Here is a 24689-nt window from a genome sequence, read left to right as displayed (position 1 = left end):
AGATCCAGCACAATGAAAGATTAAGGAAACAGTGTTACCCAAAAGAAGAACAAGCGAGGGCTGTAGAGTATCAGGATAAACATGAAAAGACCACTTACTGGATACTATTTAGTTAGAAAACAAGAAAAAATGGCTAACCGTGAAAATGATTCTTCTAAACATACACCGCACAATGCCATCACTGAGAACTTTAGCTAGGTTGGAAAGACAAGCAGCACAAACTTTAAACAGATTAATTCTGAAAGCTCCAGTAACAGGCCATAATGGCATGTTTAATAGCACGATAGAGATATGGAATGCCTACTTGAAACACGAAATAACTGGATGTTAGACAGTGTTTAATGTAGAAAAATAATGTTGGTCATTAGTTCACCTATATAGAATTAATGGGTACAGAGATTTTGTTTCAGTTTATCTCATTTTTGGTCAAATCTGATTTTCTAAGATTATTAGCCGTTTAGAAGCACCTAGATCTAAATGAGATAATTAAAAATATTTTTATTTCATATTTTGAATAATTTTTGTATCAATTTGTTAATAATTAAAATATAAATATTGTATATAATTTAAGCAAAAGCAACATCTCTTAGCTGAAATATTTTGATCCTGAAAAAAAGATAATGTTTAAAGGGTCTCAGCTTTATTAGCCATGTATTTATTTGCCTCTGAGCTAAGACTGACAAAAATATATTGTTTAGCATCAATCATGCACTGATTTTAGAGCCTTCGAAAGACTAGGATAGTGAACATCAAGCCATCTTCCATGATGAACATTGCTGTTATAAAATTTCTAAGTCATCAAATCAACTATCTATATGTTTTTACTTCATTTTCAGATGACAGTATTTATGTTCACAGATCTTTGCTAAGACTATAAACAAAAGAGCCTTTCTATAAACATTAGAGAACTCATAAAACTTACAGCACTAGCTGTTTCTATTTCATCAGGAAATAGGAAATAATTTAGTTTTTAGATTACTCTTCAGAAAGCACCAGAATCATTCCAGTACCTTGCTGTACTTACAGCAGCCAGGATCCAGGCTGCTGAACAGTGATGAAGATTTTCTCAAATGGCGAGGCACTGATAGCATTTACCTCACAGTGCCTCATCTAGGAGCTCTGTGTGTCAGTGTGCAATTCCTTACTGTGTTGTTTGAACATCATTTTGCACATAAACACTAAACACTGAATTCATGATCAAAGATTTTTCCTTATCTGCCCTGCTCTCTTTCTGGGAAACATTAAATCACTTTGTATCAGTTGACAATCTCATTTTTTTACTGGAAATATATGTCTTGGTCAATGTCATGGAGGAAAGGCTGAGTTAGATGGATTTTGATCTGAAATTGTGTTGCAGGTTCTATCATCATGAAACTGATCTCCAGTTGCTGAACTGCATGTGGAAAAACCAAAACACTAGAAAACCTTTGACTTGTTCTTAAGTTTATTCTTCCTTCTGTATAATCAGCTCAGGAGAAATTATAAAGCACAAATTTAAATTTTCTCATTCTCAGTTGGCCACTAGATTTCTAAACTGTGTTTAAACATTGAATATTCTGAACTGCAGGAAAAGTATTTGTAACATGTCTTTTTAAAAATGCTTTGAAGTTTAATATTAACTATTGGCAATCCTATACTTTCACCAGAAAACTCACAATTGATGACAAAGACTTTCAGAAATGAGGAACATAAATACACAGAAATAATTGAGAGCATTTCCATGTTTCTCCCCATTACATAATTACAAAATGTTTAAGACAACGAAGTTAAAACATATTAACATCAAATTTCTAATTTTTTTGAGCAGGACACCTTTCTTGATTCACTTTTTTTCTTACTTTATTACTAACTTGTCTGTGTAATATAACACATCAACATGGATAAGAAATACATCAAAAATTACTAAAATAAAAACAGAATCAAAAATTTGATGCAAAAATGAGACTTCCAGAGTCTCAGCTACTCTACAGAAATATTCAGCTCAATGCAAACATTAAGAGCTTTTCTACATATCAAAATCCTTCTGGGCTTTGAAGCAAATAGAGCTGATTAGCACTGTCTGTCACTTTCCCCCTTCCACCATTTACTTTATTGACTGTATTGTCCATACTTCCAGAAAAAGTCAGACAGAAAATTCTTCTCCATGAATAAAAGCATTCTTTGTTGTTGTTGTTGTTGCTTAAACATATTTCCAGTAGAATGGGTAGTAAAATGAAAAACAACCCATGGTTGTCTGGTTTTGGTTTTGGTGGGGTATTGTTTTGATATTTTTTTTTAATGAGGTAGGAAAAAATGTGTTTCAAGAGAATCACTACCTATTCTTTCAGCTTGAAAATGACCAGGTCCCTTTTTTCTTCTTCTCCATAGGCAGCTGAAAAATTATCACTGTATTTTTTTTCTCTACCATACAAAACTCCTCCCTTTCTTCCTGTGCAAACTTTGAACTTCAATGTAAAATTCAGATTTGAAGGTTATTTTCTACTAGAAAATTTCCAGCAGTAATATTTTAATCATTTAAACGAATAGCCTTCTATCCTGCTCCCCACATTCTGTCAATTTTGGGGTTGCATTTCTTATAATAACCAGAATTGAGAAATTTTGTTTCAAAGAATGTGCAAAAATTTCCTCATACTTGAAATAGTGGAATTACCAATTCAAAGAAAAAAAAATAATTTAATTTCCTCAAGGCATGATTCACAGCTGACTGAATTAACCGAGTGTATCATTAACTTCAGAGAATTTTATATGAGCTATCAGATTAGTAATTCTACAACACAAGCACAAGCCTCTACGGCTTCAAAATTCAATGGAACTACTTCAGTCTGAACATCGTAGTAGTTTTATCATAATAGATCAAAAAGGGTTCAGCAGCAATGTTGTAAACATTTTTTTTAATCTTCCCAAATAGAGCAAAATAATACAACATTAAGATTGTAAAAGTCATGTTCTAAGAAATTCCAGAATAAAATTGCATTAATGAGTGCCAACTAGAATTTGGGATTCTGATGTAACTCATAAGTGTTTTAGCAGTGCTACATCACTTATCCTTCAACTGTAGCTTCTTATTATATTTGTATAAAACACGAAAATATTTTAATGTCATATTTTCTAAAGAAATCCTTCAAAGAGAGTTTTACAGAATACTATCACTGGATTTTGGGGAATTTTTTTTAAGTCTAGTTACCCATAACATTGGAAGGAAAGACACATTTTCTAATCTATGAGTTAAAAATCTAAAATAAATTTAAAAAAAGATTTTCTATGTATAATGATGACTCACATTGAGATATTAATATCTTAGAATGCATATATCACCTGTAAACTACATGCACCCCCCAAAATACCAGTTTTTTTTAATGAAATGATGATTTCTTTAAAATAAAGTGTATTAAAAAAAAAATCTAGAAAAAATGGAGGAAGTTGTAATGGAAAAAACAACCCAAAACCCCAAACTCAGCAATTTCCCAAATCACTCTAACCAAATGATGGTATTTGATAGCTTAATCTCGGGAACAGACTAGTGTTTCCTGAACTGTTCAGTGTATTTCTTTATAAAGCTGCATAGGAAGTGCTTTAGGAAATGCAATTTGTTTCTGAAGTGAAGCAGCATAGCAGTACGAGTGTGTCTGCACTGGAGCTAATGAGAACAACAGTGTTAACTGGAAGAGAATGACCCAGGTGGTAGAGTCTCCCAACTCTTCCTACTCTGTTTTATATCCACACAAAACATTAAAAGTGTCATTTAGAGATCCCAGTGTAGGCCCAGTAAGATGGTCAGGGCTTGAGGGAGAGTATCTGTTAAGAGAGGTTAAGAGAACTGCGCTTGAAAAAAACCACCTAATTGGCATCTTCAACTCTAAAATGGAGCAGTACTGAGAAGATAGTCAGACTCTTCTAAGGAAGGCACAATGAAGGACAAAAGGCACAAGGACAAAAAGTTGCACAAGGGAAGTGAAGCACTCTTCAACATGAGAGCAGTGAATTCGCAGAACAGAACACACAGAGGGACAGTAAAATCTCAATCCTTAGAGATTTTCAAAATTCAGCTTGGCAAGGTCTGTAGACATCTGATCTAACTTAGAAATTAGCCTAGCTTTGAGGTCAACATAGGTATGACCTCCACAGCACCTTTCCAACCTGATTTTTTGGTGATTTGTGATGACTGAGGAGTTTAAATAGGAAATGTTTTCAAAATATTGTACAGACACCAACATCTTGATGGATTTAATGCTACAGTTCTGAAAGATTAGGGACTTCAGCATTTATTTTAATTAGATTAAAGCTTTGATGTTACAAACCTGCCGAATGTCTGTGACAAAAATACTCACCAGAAAAGCCATTTGTTTTTTGACATATATGTATGTGTATTTGTGTGTTTGGCTGTGCGTACACATATGGTTAAAATGCTACTTCCCTAACATTGTCAAACTTCTTGTTTTCCATCATGAGTTTTTGGGCCAAATGATGAAGAAACAGGAAGAAACAAGATATAATGTGTTCCTCTTCCCAGGTCATCATTCCTCAGACAAGCAGTGCTCAAACAGGCTGTAAGAACATAAGGACCCAGAGCAGCCCACACTACCGTCACAAGAATCACTTTTACTGCCTAAAGAAATATCTGAAGGCATTACAATAAAAGTCTTTATACTACAGTATATATATATATATAATCAAATGGGCAAAGGACAAACTCACCCCAGCCCATTCTTCCTAGAAAGCCACAATATTTCTGCTGTTGGTTATAACTTAGGAATCATAAAAGGAGCATCAATATGATGTGATTAATCCAGACATTAAAATTTGTAAAAAAAAGACAGTAATTGCTTCTGATGTCAACTCAGACATTAGAAGAAGCATAACTTTATTTCTCTGTTGCCTGCTTACATTGTATATACAGAGGAAAAAAACAACTATGAAGAAAGTTCCAGAAAATGTGTTCCAGAAACTAATGAAGTAAATATTATTCCCAAACTACCTTATGACTTTGTAAGTCTTATGTCATTTTGTTTTAATAATGCTACACCGTGGGTCTGATATTTCTGGATCTGAGAGATTTTAGCTTGCTAGCAGCTGCTAACTTTTTCCCAAGGAAAAATTTCTCAAGAAAGTTTCTTCCCAAAACAATCTTGGCAAACAACTATCCTTTCTCAAAACAAGCTTTCTCCAAGTGGTGTTTTGTTGTTTCCCTTGTTAACCAATGGAATTAGAGAGGTGTCGTTCCTATTCATCAATCATGTCAAGTCTGTATTGGAACACGTTATAGAAGATAGTAAGAATTAGACAATAAAAGCCTTCTTTTTCTATGCTCTTTGCCTTCTGAAATATTTGGAGTTTTTCTTTTGTGTCCTACAGTGACACTATACAGCAGCTGAAAACCAACAGTCTTGAAATAATCTTCCCTACATTAAACTTAAATTTTAGGTGGGTAACTCTCATTCTGATTCACTCCATCCATCACCCTTCCTGACTATCTTTTCACCTCTGGCAACTGCTGACTGTCTAAATCAAGGAATTATCCAGATTTAGAGAAATCAAACCTGTTAAACTTCTCATCCCACACACACACACTAAAGAAATCCTAAGCATATAATCCTCCTTCAGACCTTCCTCCATACTAGTTATTAAATTTGAAACTCTGCCTTCACTCTTAGTTAATAGCTGGCCCATTTAGCCAGCTTGGCCATAATGCCCCAGGGAAAAGGCTTGCCTGGCAGTGTAATAGCACCAGCACACTCCATGCTTGAGCTGGATTTGGCATCAGCAAACAGCTTGCAAAGTGAGTAAGGTGAGATAATCAAAGCTGTATTTTGATAGGAACCACTTAGACTGGATGAGAGAGAGTGTCAAAGAAAGACCAGCTGGAAAACAGAAGTAGGGTTTAGCAAGGAGATTAGAGGGAAGATATAGACAGATGGAGAATGTGAACAGAAATTGAACTAAGACCCAAATTCATTATATACAAAACGCATGAAGTTCTGAAGGAGAGCCAAAAGGAAGGCTTCCTCTGCAGTCTCACACCAAGGGGGAAATTTCAGACTGCATCAAAAGTTCAGAGAGATGTCTAAGCTGTATCTTGTGACAGACTTCCTGTATTTGGAGTTTCTAAAGACTTGACTTAGGCAGTGCAGCACTAACCAACCTGGCTACTGGTAAATCCTCTCTTATATCTTCATTTTAAATGCAGGGACTGCAAGCATTTACCATGCCATTATGGATTCCACTCCCTGAGCTGAACATTGCAGCAGGTGAATCACCTTTTTTACCAGAGTTCATCTCCTTCTTGCCAACAACATTGAAAATTATTTTGAGAAATGGCACTGAGAAGATAAGCACAAATGAAAACTTGCTCTCTCCAAGTGAGCTTTGAGAACTGTTGACAGGATAGCTTCAGAAATTCTGAATTGGCATCAGCAGAGCCAACCTTGTCCTGTAAATAAGAAGTTTGGCTGCACTATGATGCCAATCTGTCAGCAGCCATTCATCTTAAAAGCATGCTGAAGAGACCAGAAAAGAGTGGAAAGACTTTTTATAATGACATTTCAGTGAATTCAATGAAAGTGATTTTAAACTAATATTTTTTATTATTTTTTAAATTGAGCTTTAGCACCTAGAAAACAATTTATAAACCTTATTTTAACTGAATCATAACTTTTTCTGTGCAGAAATGATAAAAGGACACTAGTACATAATTAATAAATTCACTGTTTTGAGAGAAAAAACAGGAAATAAGAACACAGAAGACCCAGAAAGACACGCTTTTTGAGTGACCAAGGGACCAAAAGCAGTCTCAGTCATCTAGAACCTACTTTAGTCATTTGAAAAATTAGTGGGACAATTTATTCTAAAGTAAAACCATAAAATAAGTGGATTAATTACTGTTTCCCTAGAATACTTCTGCCTGCAGACTATATCAGGAATATAGAGTGACCAGATCAGGTGGGATTTTTCACCATCAATATCTAACGTTAAACATGTTATTTCCAATCTTTCATACCTTTCCTAGGTAGGCTATATTGTGTAAGCCAAAGAAGACAAGAGACTTCCAGGCTTCAGAAGAGAAATGGAAAGAGAAAAGTAAAACAGGGAGTAAATGTCACTTCATCTAAGGGATGGAAGGAACAAAACGCGCTATTTAGGCTATTTGATTATGCTAGTCTCAGCTTCCCATCTTTTAAATGAAAACTGCATCACTGCAGTCACTCATATTACAGAAAGGGTCTCATATTATAGAAGGGGCCACATATATCGGAATGGTTTGTTTACTCAGCACTCTGTGCTGTATTGATACAAATTATCAGCAAAGATGTGCATGACACTGTGTAAGAAGAGCCATGAATACTAAAGAAAGTTTTTTCCAATTTTAGAATTTAATTTTTAAACATAATTCTATTACTCATAGTGCTCAAGATATCCTTGGCTTGGAAAGGAATTCAGTCATGTAGGCCATCTATCCCTTGATTTTATTCCTAATATTCAGATGTAGCACATTTTCACTAAAATACATCAGTTCTAAGGCATCTGTGCTATTGAAGTCATAAAGTTCATATTACTAAATATCCCAGGCCACAGATTGGCATAATCCATCCTGTGCCTCTACTGGATGTGAAGAGTGGTTAATATTTGTCCTATTTAAAATAATGTTTATCACACTGAAAGACTTGTCCAGATTTGGTCTTCTTTCTAGATCAACACAGTCAGATCCTTCAGACACCTAACCAACACTGTCTGAATCTTTTATTCTTTCTCTTATGCTCAGCTTTGAAACATCTCATCCTCTAACGCTTCAGGGGTGCTGAGCTAAAGTGCATTTAGTATTAAAGCTGAAGTCTCACCAGCCACTGAGCAGGGCAGAACAACTGCAACACTTATCCTACACAGGCAGCACTTATGAGTATTTCCCAAGAACACCACTACCTTTCATGCAAGTATTTGATATTTTTAAGTCATATTAAGTCTGAACACTTGCTACTACACCAGACCATTTTCACTACTGCTATTGCCTAATCATCAGTATTCCCATTTTGTTTTGTTTTCTTCTGTACTTGTAGTGTCTGTATCATTAATGAAATTTGGAACATTGTTCTGAATTGCAATTCTCCTTTCCAAAGTAATAGTGTTTCCTATATCAATCTAAAAATGTTATATGAGTCATTTCTTCATACTTTAAATTGGAATTGAATTATTAAAGAGTAAAGCCTAGGACAAGCCCCTGGTCGATACACTTAAAACTGCTTTGCTGTTTGACAGTGATCATATTGATCTAAGAGATTCACTTCCAGCTGGCAGATGGAAAGAAAATTTCCATTTAAAAATCACCATTGAATAAAATTAGCTTATCAATAATGTTGTGTTGGATTAAGAATGTAAAGAAGTGCAGTAGAAGGGACTATTTTTATTAATATTTAATAATGAAATTTGATCTTGCAGCAATAATATGCAAAACCATATGTCTATCTTAAAAAATTATTTTTAATATGAAAGCATGGTCTCAGACAGGCAATGCCTGTTTAGCAGGATTATGAGGATCAGAACCAAAGTTAAGTTGATTCTAACATAGGCAAGCCTTATTAATTTAAAAACAATGAAACAAACAAACAAACAAACTGTTGGATGCCATTAGCACTCATTGCATTTTGAAACACTGATATCAGAAGAGGATCTGGTCTAGTCAGTTTTTCTGCAGATAAGAAGCTAATCCAGAGACCTGGTATACAATTCATGAAGCTAATAATGCTGTGAAGAGTATCACAAACACAAAAAAACATCTATCTCAAAGCTTACTGGGCTACCTTCATGTCATGCTTTCATTATTTTCATTTTTGGGTGTGATTATATGGGGTATATATAGCTCAGCAAATATTTTTAGTATTTTTCCTAAGGGAATAATGCAGAGATTTGAGATTTTTAGTATATGCTAAAAAAGTTAGGAATTATTATAAACAAATTAGTCTCCTTCTTCAGTATAAAGCTCTGTCCTAAGTGTAACTCAAACAGGCTCAAATCCCAGTAGGGAAAACCAGTCCAAACCAATGACTGGCTCCTTTGGGACAAAAATGCAGTACAGCAGATAATTTGCATCAGCTAATTTGATCTATTGTTCAGCTTTTACTGCACCAAACAACTTGCTAAAAAACCACAGACAGCATTTTCTTTCTAAAAAAGGTTTTATAGGCATTGTTCTTCTGCTCTTTTTGGAAAATGTACACTTATTTTATCAGTATAGCTTTCAGAGCTTCAGTCAAAGATGACCATAAAACTGTAGACAGAATGAAATGCATGAAGCCAGAATTATCGGGAGAACATATAAAAGAAATCCTCTTTTTTATTTCAGTCAGACAATTCCACTGGTAGAACTTTTACCCTCCTATTCATGCTAACTACAGTAATCTGTGGCTTGAGAGGAGACGAAGATCTGAAGCAAAACAGAGCTGAAGTAGGTCAAAATTTGCTCATGGGTACATGTCCTCCTGTCTTTCTTCTATGCCTGCTTGGTTCCACAGTATAAACATATACCCAGTATTTATTACTTTAAAACTATTTCCACACCAAATATTCCAAATATTCTTAAAACAGATAACCACGGTAACCAAGTCAACCAGAAAAGAACAGAAAGATACTATTGTACCTCTGTTTTCTTTGTCTTTATGAAAGATAAAAGACTGAGGGATGGGATTCATGACCAGGGATGGTTTTCCTAACGTCTATATAACAGCTGGCTTAAGAGGAAAATGGAGAAGCTGAAAGCAGGTGGGAGAAGGCCCAAGTGATATAAAACCAAGGCTCTTTGTCAACTTTGCCATAAATCTCATGCTTTATAAAAGATTGTTAAGGAAAAAGAGTGAACACTATAATAATTTTCTATTATGCATGAACATCCCTTGGTTGAATAGAGGTGGTGTGAAACCAATGAATACAAAAGTATCAGGCAGAAAAGACTGACCCAGTTAAATGTGCTTTAGAAAATAATGTTAATATGATATGTTGCCCAAATGTGGGATATTCTGTCTCTTTGGAAGACCTGACAGATGGAAAAAAGATGCTTCACTTAAGTCACATAAATGTTATTCCAAAGGATTTCAGATACTTCACAGGAAACAGTAGTTTGAAATGTTAATAGGACTCTAAATTGTAAATAATTCAGACCTCTGGTAGAAAAAAACCCCTTAAATCTAGCTAAAACCACATGGTTAAAGAAAAACATAGGTAAGTCCTATTTTATTATTTACACGGGGATATGATTGTTGAGAATTGTTTCTAAATGTGACAGAGATTGTCTTTGTAACTCAGCTCCCAGTGAATTTGTTTGAAGCACACACAAAAAAACATGTGACAATATTCAAGCACAAAAGGAAATTGGTGGAGAACATCTACACCTTCTCTGGATTGCTGGCCTGAATACAGTCTCGAGATAAGATTTCCCATCCATAAGCAATGAACCAGCATTATTCAGGCCTAGTGACTGAACCTGGTGCTAAGTAAATCAACAAACTGTCAGACATTCCTGCACCTGCAGTTCACAAAATGCATGAAAGTCATATGAATTATGCAAATCAGACTACTCCCAGATCATTCTTTAGGACTGGTTTATGCATGTTCAAAATGAAGGGCCAGTTGTCACCAGTGTCTGGAGAATTTTCATTAAACTACAGCCCAGTGATGTCACTTAGAGGCAAAGCTAAAAAAAAACTTTGCATTTTAAATTTGGATACTTCCAAAGATGGTTCCTCACTCAACACCCATATGTACTGAAACCCAAATAGCAGCTCTTTATGGAAAAGGTAATTTCTCATTTACATAGAAGTATAGTTTTTACAGATTTCAAAATGTTATTCTCTTTTTCTGGGCTGAATCACAGAACTAAAATGGAAAATAAAAGTCACTGAATTAAGCCTTTTGCAGTACAATGATATGACCACCTATGTCTCAGACCAAAAATCCCTTCTGAATATTTTACAGTAACTAAAAAAAATATAACAAAGTATGAACGTCTTTTTAGCTGGAATTAAGCTCCATTAACAAGAAACCAAGGGAAACTCCTATGCCTTGTGCTTCAGCAGTAGAAGAATTATATTACCTGACATTCTGGCATGACATTAAGAAATGAACCTACTCCCTGCTTCTGAGGAACCTAAACAAACAGAAATATCCACCTTCAAACAGGGTAATTATCCCTACCTTTTTCTCTCTAATCATTATCCAGGGAGAACACTCTTTGCTGAACTGCAAGTCTGGTGACCAGCTTAGTCCTGAATAAACAACCAAAACATCATGGATATGATAGACGGAAGATCTTAATTCTACTGGGAACAACTACCTTGTTTTCCCTCTTCAGTGCTCATATGTACAGCATGTCTGACACTGCAAAGGTCAGTTGTGGATGTCCCATCTCCCTGGAAATATTTAAGGCCAGGTGGGATGGGGACTGGAGCAACCTGGTGTACTGAAAGGTGTCCCTGGTGGCAGGGGAGGTTGGAACTAGATGAACTTTAAAGTCCCTTCAACTGTGATTCTGTGAAATCATGAAGCCTTAACCTTCTAGTTTTAAAGTTGAAAACTTCAGAATACCACAGAAGATGATACACATTAATGTGTTAATAAAGCCATCTAAAAGAAATTCCACTCTTAAAATCAGTATATTTCTGCTCTTAATATAGCAATAGAAGAAATCTTCATTTCTTATGTAAATAAAGACACATTTTGAGGGTATTTTCCTTGAAATAATTACTTCTTTTTTTTTTTTTTAAAAAAAAAACTACATTATGAAGACTTGATTTATTTTTGCCCTACAAGTATGGTAAATCATACCAGACAAAAATCTCAAGAAAAGTCTCTCTTAATAAACATATTGATAGGATTTACTCTAAGTGTTAAAGCTTAAATGTACAGTTTCTACCCTAAAGCTGACAGGCTGTTGACAGATGTGTCTTTGCATTAGTTTCACGAATACAAACACTTCTGCTGAGTCTAGGCATTGCTTAGCTGTAGATGTTTTATGTGTGTGACAGGTCATGTGCAAGATCTTATGCAATTTGCCTCAGTTTAGCTGAACAGACATTTTGCATCCAAAGGCGAAACGAAGACATCTCCCATCTTTAATTACACATATGCAATCTGTAGAAGTGCCAAAGATGACTGTGACTGGCATGTGATTTGATTCTCCAGCCCAATGGTGTAAAACCGTTTCTTTATTATGTTAGACAGGTACTCACAATTTTTGTTTTTGTTGCTGCTGAATGGATGAATTGCAATCTTCACTTCCAGATTCTATTGAGAGTGCCTGGTGCTCTCATGGAAACCACTCCTATGGCTGTTCACTCTATTGAACCCTACCATGCTGGACTACTCGACAGTCTAATAAAATCAGTGCTGGGGAGCTCAATGCTGCAGGGAGCACAACAGACACAAAGCTCACAAAACAGCAAAATTGGGTCTCTTTGCAAAATGTCAATTCCAATGGGTGGCTTTCACAACTTTTTTGTTGCTGACAAGATACAATTCTTAATTTTTTCTTGACTCAGATATTCTTGATTACTAATATGTATCACTAATGGACAGCACATAAGAACTACAGAAAGGGGACATAGTGGCAAGCAATACTTTTCCTTTGGATGAATAGGAAGCCACCATCTATATTCTCTCTAGTGTTCACATAGAGACAATGACTATAACAGACAAGCAAGTGGAATTGTAATGTAACCTCACAGCTTGTTGTCAGAAAATTAAATGTGCTACCACTGAAAGTAATGTTAACTGGATTTTTTTTTTTATTATATGATTAGCTATCAGGTTACTTTTCAGCCTTTCACCCATATTAGACTAGCTAAAACTTTGCAATTTCCTTTACAAGCTGCATTAAAGAAGAAAATTATATTTAAAGCAACAGTTCTAAGACATAGAGAGATAATTTAATCATCTTCATCATAGTCTCCATAATATCTTATCCTGAAATGTTGTAAAGAAACTATTTTCCATTGGAAGAAGTGCATGACTGACAAAGGGTACTGTCTGAATGACAAGTTATCATTTCATTGTAAATCTCAGAAAAAGATCAGTTTTATTCTTACTCTTGTAGTTCCATCAGTTGGGTAAGGATCAACTTTTTTGTCATGAAAAAAGTGCCTGTGAATCATATACATGAATACATGAACACCGCTTCCACCTGCAATGTTTATGAATGCAGACAAAGACATAACCCTGATTCATGAACTATTAAAAAAGAGATGGGATATTCATCCATGCAAAAAATATTCATATACACATTCCATTTCCTTAAGGTAGTGAAAGATCAATCTTTCATTTCCATTTTATTCTTTTATGTTCAGCTCTAGTAAATTCTCTTTTTCAGCATGAGCTGTTTTGTTAAGTTTTCCTGTACTGAACTTCACTCTTTCGAATGACATAACTGTCCCCTTTCCACCTTTCATTTTTTTAACTAGGAAATTAAGAACTCTACCATTAGGAGGCACAAAAGTGTACACAGAGAATTAACAAAGACTTTAGCTGTTGTGGGCACTGTTCATACACCGAATGAATAAAAATCAGTCCCTGTGTCAAAAATATTTCAAAGGTAAGGCAGTTTCACGCTTAGAAGGATAGTACAAAAGTGATCCTATATTTAAACTTAAGTATAACAACACCATGTGGCTGCAACAACAAAGATGTATAGTTGAAAAACTGTCAACAAAGTTTACACTTCGCCAACAATGACATTGTGTTTATGTTTTCATGGAACTTTTGAATGTTATAAAATGTATAAAAGAAATCTCTGTCCAGTCTTTCCATTGCCTCAAGATGATACAGCCCTAAACCCATGGTATAAACAAATGAACATGCTGGAGGGAATACTGTAAGTCTTGTGGAAACTAGATAATTTAGATCCTGTACTGTAGAACTCTTCTTCATAACACAACTGGACTGAGTAATTGAGAACTGAAATAGAAACTGCAAAAGCAATTTATGCCCCCATTTCCAGATGCTGATGAAGTCAGTCGATTACATTCTTCAAGAATCACTGTAAATATTTTCTTTCTTGTTGGCCATGCGCCTTTTCCTCCTTTAAACTTCATGTACCTGACCTCAGCATAAGCTAACTGAACCTCAGACACATAATGAACAAAACTTTACCTGAGAGTATAACAACCTTAATGCTTAACATAGCATCAAAGCTGAAACCAGCCATGATGACCATGGGAAGTTTGCAGAGCAGCTTCCTCAACCTTTGCTGCATGGCCAAGTTAGTGCAGTCCACTTTATATTCATGGAAGTCTTTTTAATTTCTTTATGCTTGTCTTCTTGCACCCTACCTTCCATAAAAATATCCCACTCCCTTATTTAGGCTGCAAATACTTTGAGACATGGGTTATTTGCTGCCTGATATTTGCACACTAGTGAACACCATACAGCTCATTGCTGTTTGGTTTCAAGGCAAAACAGCAGAGAATATGGTACAAAAAGAAATAATGGTGTACCTGCTCTTTGTTTTCATGTTTCATTAAAGAATAATGTACATTTTCAAACTCTATTGTAAAGACCTTTAAACAATGAGTTGCTTATAGAATTCATCATCCATCATAGAAGGATACAATTTGTATCGAAAATATATATATATCTGTGAAACAAGTGAACTGAATAATTTGTTCACAGAAAGTTTTACTATACTTTTACAACTATATAATAATTTACGATATTATACCTACTCTCCAATATTAAGTAGAACACAGCACTTTCTTACAATCTATGAGCAACATTCTTCAAGATGCTGTTCCAAATCCTCTACGTGAAACTTCAGTGCTCGTGCCAGTTTCCCCCACTGTGCTTATTGTTCATTAGTGAATAATGTTTATATGGAGCGCCAATGCCATAACTATGGCCTTCCATTCCAAGTACTGCTTTCCAAGCAGTAACAGCATAGGAAACCTTTATACTGCACAAATATGTGAAGCTACAGGAATATTTACAGTGGGAGCCTTGGAGGGTATAACCAGATAACGTTGCATCTGAAAGCCACCACAAATTATCAGAGAGAACAAACCCTCTTTATCCTATCCAGTCTGTACTAATCACTTGCATTCACAGATAACTGAATATAAAAGATAAATGTTGCTGAATGGCAACTCTTCCAGAGTTCTGAAAAGATACTGACACATCAACTGACAGAAGAGAATGGTCTCAGACAAAAAGACAGCTAAGAACATATCATATTATTAAAGTACTTTTTCGGCCTAGACTTATTCCTCTTATTCACGAATATCAATTTGATTCTCAAATATGAAATCTTACTTCTCAAGGAAAAGAAATACTGCAGAAATTAAAATTTTGATCCTACCAATGTCAGCCTCCTCTGACTCCTATGAGAAACAGCCCTCAACACTTGCATAACTTCCTGATAATCCTCCTTATCCAAAACAAACAGATTAAAAATGGATTTTGGATATGAGACCTTTTGGTCTGAGAAAGATAAAAGATGTACACACTGGGACACAAGATTATTCACAGAATCACACATGGCTAAGAAAGCTCAGGAGGGTCAAAAAGGACAGCTAACTAAGGCTATTATAAATCTGGTGTTATCTGCCTCTCAGAAGGCACATGCAGTAATTTTAAGGTAAATGCACCACAGACTGTGCCACAAGAGCTGGATGTTGTATGATTAGAAAGACAATGCTTTCAATTTTCTGAAGAATTGTCAGTAACCCCTATACTGGCAATGACTTGCCATATAAAACACAAAGTGCCATCCAAATTCTGAAAATGAATTTGTTGTGTTACTTCCTGAATATTAGTAGGACTGTAATATGGGCTTCTCTGTTTCCTGGCAAAAAAGTGAAGGAAATAACCATTGCTTTTGACAGCAGATATTCCTCTGGACTTTTCAGCAAGGTGTGCGAAAAAAACCTACATACACAAGTATTGGAAATGAGTGTGTCTGTCCTCATGCTGTACTGATAGCTGTAGCATTGCATATTATTTAAAAATAATAATAATAAAAAAAAAGAAAGCAAATACTTCTTACCATAAAACCCTCAGTGTACTGAAACTGAGCTCTGGAACTGTCTTCTGCTGTGGGGCTCAGGGGCTTAGGATCAGACATAGAGCGTTGCATCATCTTTGCTGCCTTTGGGCTTGATGGAGGAACCTTGGCCATGTCAGCATGCAGCATCTTCTGAGGGCTGATGTCATCAGTCATGGGTTTTTCATAAGGTACAAATGCTGACTCTATAACTTTGCTTGGTGAAACGGGTGAAATGGGTGAATAGAGGACTTTGGGAGATTTGGGAGGGGAAGGGACTACCTGTAATGTGGAGTCTGGACGAAGGTGGGATGAATATCCTATCTCTAACGGTGTTGGACGTTTTTTATCTTTCTGAGGAGAGGAAGCTGACAGATACTGGGGACTTTGGGTGTCTGATGCTGTCTCTGTTTGACATCCCAGACTTTCTCCTTTATATGTCTTTTCTGGAGCTGAGATATGCTTTATGATTTCAACCTTAGCATCCCATCGGGCCCTGATTGAAGGTGTTCTTATAGTTCCCACAGGTTCTGTTTGCACAGAAATCTCTGCCACTGTCTGAACTGCAATACTAGATACCTTGGAGAATGGTTTAGCTTTGTCTGCCTCAGTGGTGCCCTCGCCGAATTTCCCTACACGAGGCTTCCTTCTGGATCTGCTGGAAAGATCCCATTCATCTTGATCTTCATCATCTGTCTGAACACTTGTATCAACACTCTTCTTACTTCTCCGTCTCCTGTTGGTGTAACCTCTTTCTGCTCCATCTTCATCATCAGTTTGCACTCCACTGTCCACTATTTTTTTGAAACACCGGGGCTCTTCTTCCAGGGTCTCCTCAAACTCCTCATAGGGACCACGCAATTTTGGCATAGAACTTCTCTTTTTCAATTGCTTCTCCTCTCTAACATCAATATCCTTAAGAGACATTTCTGAAACTGAGCTTAGGATACCAGACCTGGGTAGGTATTGGGTAATGCCATCAGACTGAACTGTATACCATGCTTGACTTTGTGGAATTTCCATACCCAGCACTCCCGAAGCCGTAGTGGTTGTGTCATCAGTAGGCCAAAATTGGCCATTTTCTGTGCTTGCATACTGTCCTTCCAAAAGTGTTTGATCTGTGGTAGTTTGTGGTGAGCCAGTTCCTGAAGGGTCATAACCATACTGATATATTTGACGAAGTTTTTGCTCCTCTAACTGTTGGTGGAGCTGTTGTTGAAGTTGCTGGAATTGTTCAAGCTGTAACTGCTGCTGGGCTAATGTCTCTTGTCTCATCATAAACTGAGCTTGTCGTTCCTCCTCCTGCTGAAATAAGAGATGATGTTTCATGGATTGCAACTCCTCAAGCTTTTTTTGCACCATAAACTTTTCTTGTTCCCTAAATCTTTGAATTTCCTGACGTTCCCATTCCAGCTCTTCTGCAAAGCGCTGCTGCTTAATTTTCTCAAGCTCAAGAAGTTCCCGCTCCAAATCAAGCTGCTGCTGTTTGCCTTCTTCAGGGGCAATGAGAAGGGCAACCTCATCATCAATTACATCTGTATAAACTTCAGATGCTGTAGTTAAAGCAGGTATCAAGCTGGTTGGCTCGGTGGTAATCGTTTCTATAGAATGAGGGGGTAACCCCGTCTCCATACCAATGGCAGTAATCGCTTTATCTTTTTCAGCTGCCACAGTTGTCAAGAAACTATATGATCTTGGGAGTGGCTGAGTCTGTTGCAAAGTTGATAAAGAGGGCACTGAGTCAATTGTTTGGAGAGTAGGCAAATCTCTGACACTTGTACTGAAAATAGAACCGGGTTGTGTGGTGATGGCAAATGTGGATGGGATTGGAGTTGCTACTGAAGAATAAACAACACCATTGGATGATCTTAACACACTTCCAACGCCAAGCTGGGAACCCACAGATGACACCATTCTTGCTTGGGAATACTGTGGTGTACTGAGCCCGAGGCCAGAAATCTGCCGAGTCTCTGCATATGGACCTGTAGTCTTGCTTGAGTAATCCATAACCTCACCTGAAATTACAGGGCAAAGTTACAGTCCAGTCCCACAAAAGAATGCTGCTTTGCGGATTCTGAAAGTCATCCCATCTTGATGAAATATATGGAAAGGGGAAACTGCATGCAAATCTTCAGGTTAATGATCTACTTTAGATGTGAAGGAAACAGCATTTCTGAACATGCAGGCACATGCAGGCACCTCTGTGCAAACAAATACGTAAAATGAAGAAATGAAAAACACGTGTAATCCGGAATAATTTGTCACACTGTCCAAAAGAAAACAAAACAACAGAAGGAGGGGAAAAACAATAAAAAAATTATCCTGAAATGAGGTGAGGAACATCAAAATTATATTTCAAAGAAAGATCTGCTGCTGTGTCATACTGACCTGTAGTTACTCTTCCAGAAGTAAGATCTACTGCTGTATCAGTTGCCCCAACTCGATAATCAAAGCTATTCTTGCTTCTGTATGCAAATAGTCCAGCTTCTGATAAATTTGTGTCAGACATAGATGGTTTCATACCTCCAATTCCTCGGTAGCCATACAACCCTGAACGATCATACTGATAATGGTCATCTCTGTAGCCAAAGCGATCTTCAGGAAGTGTAGTAGAGGGCTGCTGTGCTGTACAGCTCCTACCAAATGGCAATTTATAAACCATATCACAGCAGACAGCTCTTCTCCCTGCAGTCAGATCTACAGGCTTTTCATCATCTTCTATTACTGTTGTTATGATACCTGAAGCTGTTTCATCCATTGTTACTACTGTTCTGTGGGATTTTGTAGTGCTAAGGTCAACTGCTCCACTCTCCACTGGCTCCTGAGAAGTGGAGAGATCAGTCCAACCATTTGTCACACCAACAGGTGGTACAGTAACAGGCTTTGTAGTAGCCCATGTCACTGCTTGTGTTGAAGTACCTAGTGATAAATTTATTGGCACTTCATCTCTACCTACAGAGAATGCCTGGCTGCCTGTTACTCTGTATGCAGGCTCAAAATGTTTTGATGTTGTTAGCTGAAGTGGCGTTGTCATCGCATGTCCCAGATCCACAAGGCTGTCTGTGCTGGTGGTATAGCTTACAGTGGCAGTGCAGGTCATTACAGTCACTGTCTCAGTGACTACAGGCAGAGAAGTATCAGCAACACATGCAGTGCTAAGATTTATTATGGATGGCTGGACAGTACTTACTGGCCGTCCACATGTGTCACTTGCTGGCATTTGCCTTCTTACATCCATGGAAACAGCAGAGAGATCCATACAGCTGTCTCTCATTTCAACGTCCATCTTAGTTAAAGTGCGAAGATCTATGACATCGCCCAAAGGATGGAATCTTCCATTCTCTCTGTATCTGGGTTGGTCTACGATATGTAGTGGCTCTGGAGGAATAGTAATAGCAACACTACCTAAACCATAACCAGGCACTGGACCCTTAACCACAGACACTGTGGTCTTGGTTATGTCTGTTGTTACAGATTTTGAACTAGGTATTTTTTCAAAAGTTGACTGTGATGTCACAGGAATAGCTTGGAGTGCATCTGAAAAATACATACTCTGGCCTGCCATACTTTGAATATCCATAGTTTTCATGGATGTAGTAAAAACTGGTTGCATAGGTTGGGGAATCTGTTCTTTAGAAGGTGCTTCTAAAGGCCAGCTGGTGACAGCCTGGCTAGTTATAGCTTCAGTGGGAGTTCCAGGCTCAGATGGCAATGTGATGACAACATAGGTTTCCTGTGAGGGTTTTGCCAACCTTGGTGAAGATTTGTTAGAGTGTGGAGACAAAGGGGAAGTAGGAGATGGTATTTTGTATTCAGCTGTGGATACCAAATTCAGAGTCATACTTGAAGTCAATGACAAGCTTACTGGTTTGGGCTGTGTTTCTGCTGGCTTATGAACAGATATTGGGAGTGGAGGAACTGCTGGTTTAGGAGCAATTGGAGGTTTAGTTACTTCAGGGGGCCTGTGGCTGAAAACAAGCCCTGCTGGAATGGAGGATGGTTTGGGTGGTACAGGAGGTGGTGTTGGGGTGTATGTTTTTGTGATAGGTACCACATGATCCTTTAATACAGCTGTGGACTCTAGTGTTGGAACACTTGTGACTGGAGGTACCTGTGGTACTGGAGGTATTGTGGGAACTGTTGCTGCTGGAGCCTTAACCTGTGGCTTCTTTTTGGGATAAATGGCTGGCTTGGGTAAAATAGGTGGTGGTGGTAATGGGGGTGGAGGAGGTGGTGGAGGAGGAGGAGGTGGGGGTGGAGAAGGATGTGCAGGAGAATCCAAAGAAGAGCTTCTAAAAAGAGAGAATACTTTGGCTGAAACAGCAGCAGCTGAGGAAGGCACAGAGACCATGCTGGTCTTACTTACAACACTGTGAGGGAGTACAGAAGATGTTTCTGATGCAGGCTCTGTAACTGGTACTGGTGCTATATATTTAAGTGGTTGCTCAGGTGCAGCATTAGTCAAATCAATCCTTGTCATATCAACACCCAATTCTTTGTGTGGCTCTTCATGATGAATTTTGACACTGCCAACCTCTACTGTACTTTCAATTTTTCTAGCTGCTTCCTTCTCTGCTTTGGAGGTATCAAAGGTAATGGTATCAGCTGCATATTCCTTGGATTTTGTAGTAGTTGACACTACTAAAGGTACAGTTTCAGGCAAACAAACAGCAGTTTGCTCCACACTCTCTGCATCTGATTCAAGAGATGTTTTTTTAGTGGCTCCGGCAATAGATTCATAAAGCATGCTCACTTCAGAGTACTCTTTTGCAGATGTTAAGGGAACCTGTGTTACTATGCTGACACCTTCAGAATCTGCTGGTTTACTTACACCATCTGCTGGACCTACAAAACCTGTGGCTGCACTATCTATAGGTGAGGAACTATCTGTGGTACAAACCGAAGATGTAGATGATGTTAAGGAAGCTGTATCAGAAGGTAAAACTGATGCAGCACCTTCTGATGTCTCAGAGTATGTCAATATTGATGTTTCATGAGAAATTATTTCTTGAATTTCTCTGGCATAATCTGTTAAGTATTCATCTTCAATTTCCTCTGCTGTAAAATGCTGTGTTATTTTAACATCTGGAATAGAAAGTGTTGTGCTACTGACAGGTGATACATCTGAGATTGCTGAAGTAGTGCTGGATGTTAAAGATGTACTATCCACTATTTCTCCACCACCAGATACCTTTGTATCAGATGTGGGAATGAAATCTGAAGCTGGTTGTGTTGGACTAGACCCTGGGGTTAGCTGAGTTTTCTGTCTTTTCATAAGCTCTTCATAAGCAGCCTCTGCATCTAACAAATGCTTTTCCTCAATGGTGGAAGTTACTGTGCTGTCTAATACAACTATTTCATGACTTTCTGGGATAATGTAAGAACTAGAAACAATATCTTCTTGAGGCACAATAGTATGCAAAGTCTCAACACTATAGTAGTCCTTATCAAGATCACTAATTTTCTGTGTTTCATCATAGACCTGCTCTGAAGTTCTTGCTTTTTTCTCTTTTCCTCTCTGTTGTATGTAATCACTGCTCTCATCTTGTCTCATAACAAGACTAGTATCAATAGTTCCATTGTAAGTATCCTCTACTAAAGATTCATAAATATAATCCTCTATTAGCATTCCACCATATAAAGATTCTTTTTCAAATACTTCATCTTTTTCATTTGACATTTGAAATGATTTGGACTTATGCATTATCTCCTCATATACCTCTTCAGCACTTTTCAATGTCTTTTGACCACTTTCTTCTTTAGGGAGTGCAGTTGGTTGTTCATCTGTTGGTGAGTATAGAGAGACAGCAGTAGGCAATTTGTAAACTTTTTGCACTTCTATTATTTTTTCTGGGCTGATTTCAAAGCCTTCAGGTTCTGACTCAATGCTGGGTGAATATTCAGAACAAGAAGATCTGTGCAGCTCTTCCATTTCTGCAGCCTGTCGTAATTCTTCTGTTGGAGATGCATCTTCAATGGGAGAAAGATTACTTGGTGGAGTCTTTGGACGTTCCCTTCTTCTCTGGGCTCTGAGTTCATCCTTGTCCTTTTTAGATTTTTTGCTAGAACTTTTTCTTTGTTGCTGTTCTAATTCACGTTGTTTCTCTTGTTCCTTTAGCAGTTCTTCCTCTTCCCGTAGTTCTTCTTCTTCTGAAGAATCTTCAATAGTGGGAAGAAGAGGACCATGTGTCCGATGCCTTGCTTTGCGCTGCTGTTTGCTCTCTCCTCCCAGTTTTTTGTGACTGGGACTACTGTCACTGTCTTCGTCAAGTGATGACACGGAAGTAGGAGATGTACCTGGTGTGAAACTAGAAGCATGTAAACTAGAAGATCCTTCTCCTCTAGATCTATCTTCTGGTGAATCTGTAAGGCTCTCCATCTCTAGCTCAGGCTCTTCATCAAAATATAAAATGCCTTTCTGTTGTTCAGATACTTCAGAATACTTGTTTGTTATTGTACTATTTAGTTCTATTGTTTTGAAGCGTCGAAGGCCTCCTCCTCCAGACACTGCAAGTTCTTCACTGTCTTGACTTTTACTTTCCCTGTATTTTGGCTCTGGGCTTTCATCAAAAGTCTCATCATCATCATCATGCCATGAATGTCTTCTTCCTGCATCCTCATCATAGCCTGCACTACTTTTCCGTGCCATTCTTCTGTGTTTTCCAGCCGTTCCTTTGGCTTTGCTTTTCACTTCTTCCTTCTTTTGGCTTTCAGCTGCACTGATCTCTTTGAGTTGATTTCTAATGAATTCATCATCTTCAGAACCTGAAGCATCTTCATCAGCACTCATCTCTATAATCTGTTTCCTAATGAAGTCTTCCTCATCACCTGATCCCTGACTGTCATCTCGTTTGTACTCATCACTGCTTGAAGAACCAACACTAGTTCTTCTTTTTCTCCTTGGGACAGGTGAGTTTTCACTCTCACTGCTGTCTTCCACAGAGTCATAGCGTTGTTGTCTTCTTGCTGATATGTCATCTGCTTCACGTTCTTCCTTGTAGTCTGCCTGGGAGGAAGCAGCTCCTTTGCCCTCTTCTACAATGGTTCTTTCACCTTCTTTTATAGCTTTTATGTCTTCCTCATCAAAACTGTAAGATTCTGGAGGGATGGGCAAAGGCTTTGCTTTAAGTTGATCTTTTGTCTGTTCACCATATGTTTCAGGAAGCTCTTTACTTTTTGTAGATTTTTCATCAGAAAGAGTGCTTGCCTGAGCTTCTAAAATTGAGAGTACAGTGCTTTCCAATTTAGCTAGATCTGAGGGGCTTGGTGGACTTTCTTGTGAAATAGTGTCTTTTTTATTAGATTCTTTGATTAAATCCTTTTCATCAGTGGGGATATGACTTGGAATTTCACCAAGTGAACTTGATATCCCATCAGAAGAGTACCCGGTGTCACTCAGACCTTGTGGACTTTTCTGTTGCTGAGAGCTGGATGTGTCTGATTTGTCATCCTCCTTTTCCTAAAAAAATAAATACATAACGCGTGTGTATATATTTATATATAAATTCTTAATGTCTCCTGCCAACTAAAAACGTTTTGGTTCTTTTTCTAAAGGATGAGTTCATACCTCAGATGAATATTAAACACTAATTTTGTTATTCAAAACTACTAGAATAATACAAAAAAGTTCCTCAAATTTTGATTTTTTGCATGGACTCTAACTAAACTTTGCATGGCTGTTCACACTGACAAGTTATTTTACTAGTTTCAAGATGAACTTTTATTTTTCAATATACAATTTAATTGCTCTAAGAACACTTAGTAATGATAACCTGCCATTTGATCACACATGCACGGGACAAGTTGCTCAAGGGTGGTTTATTTGAAGATTTTATTTACTATGTTCCAAAGCTGTCTACACGGTTTTCAATAGAAAGTAATATAGCTTGACAAATGTCTGTAGAATTTCTGGAGTCTGCTCCTTTCTTTGACCATTTAACATTTTATAATTGTCTAGAAATATGTCAATCTTCTCAAATTTTGCACTCATGGTTTAATTTTGCTGATTGAAGTATTACACATTGCAACATGCAACACCATACATAGTGTACTGAAGCATGATTTAATGACATATTGGAATGTCCCCTTACAGATGGGCACTGTACAAATATTTTTTGAGTACCTTATAAAAAAAAAGGTTTCTTGGTAAACTGGTAGTGCAGAGTAAGCTGCTGGTAGGGCAGTGCAATTGCAGGGAGGAAAGCGTGGTTGTCAGCCATCAATTACAGGAAGCAAACAAGGCAGGCATTCCTGACTGAGCATCAGAACCAACGTTTTCCCTCCCATTCCCAATTAAACACCCTTAGTCACCCTACCTTCCAGATCCTTCTACATCATTCTGACTGACAAGCATATCTATCTCCTTCTATAAATAACAAAAGTACTAAAAATATCCTACAGCAAGTATTTCTGCACCAGTTTTACTCCTGCTTCTCACAGCTGTGAGATGCTCTGTACTTAGTGAAAGTACCTCATTGAACAGCTAAATCACAGTTTACTCTCCAAAATACAGGTCACCTTAACTCTACTGTGGGCTGAAAAATTTAGAAAGTGTCCCCACATCCACTGGCAATTTGAGAACAAGCATCCTAAAGTCTTATGATTTTAATAATATGTTGTGATCTTTATTTTTGTTAGGGCTCTCAATAATAGAAGTAGGTAGTATTTACCAGCTTTACTA

The 24689-nt window shown here is 37.4% G+C and overlaps 1 protein-coding gene across 6 annotated transcripts in view; it reads right to left on the bottom strand.

The window, feature by feature from the left end:
* Positions 1–24689, bottom strand: part of PCLO (piccolo presynaptic cytomatrix protein) — a 322274-nt gene that overhangs the window by 152125 nt on the left and 145460 nt on the right. For all 6 annotated transcript variants that reach the window (XM_066182777.1, XM_066182779.1, XM_066182780.1 and 3 more), the window contains exons 5-6: positions 18398–23468; positions 16013–18024 (exon numbers count right to left, since the gene is read on the bottom strand). In XM_066182777.1, coding sequence (XP_066038874.1) covers positions 16013–18024; positions 18398–23468 — 7083 coding nt within the window. The remainder of the gene's footprint in view (positions 1–16012; positions 18025–18397; positions 23469–24689) is intronic.

This window comes from Chamaea fasciata, unplaced genomic scaffold, assembly GCF_029207755.1.
Source record: "Chamaea fasciata isolate MVZ Bird 193981 ecotype frontalis unplaced genomic scaffold, bChaFas1.0.hap1 SCAF_5, whole genome shotgun sequence".
Lineage (NCBI taxonomy): Eukaryota > Metazoa > Chordata > Aves > Passeriformes > Sylviidae > Chamaea > Chamaea fasciata.
The sequence above is the reverse complement of the archived record's forward strand: the minus strand, read 5'-3'. Positions and strand labels throughout refer to the sequence as shown.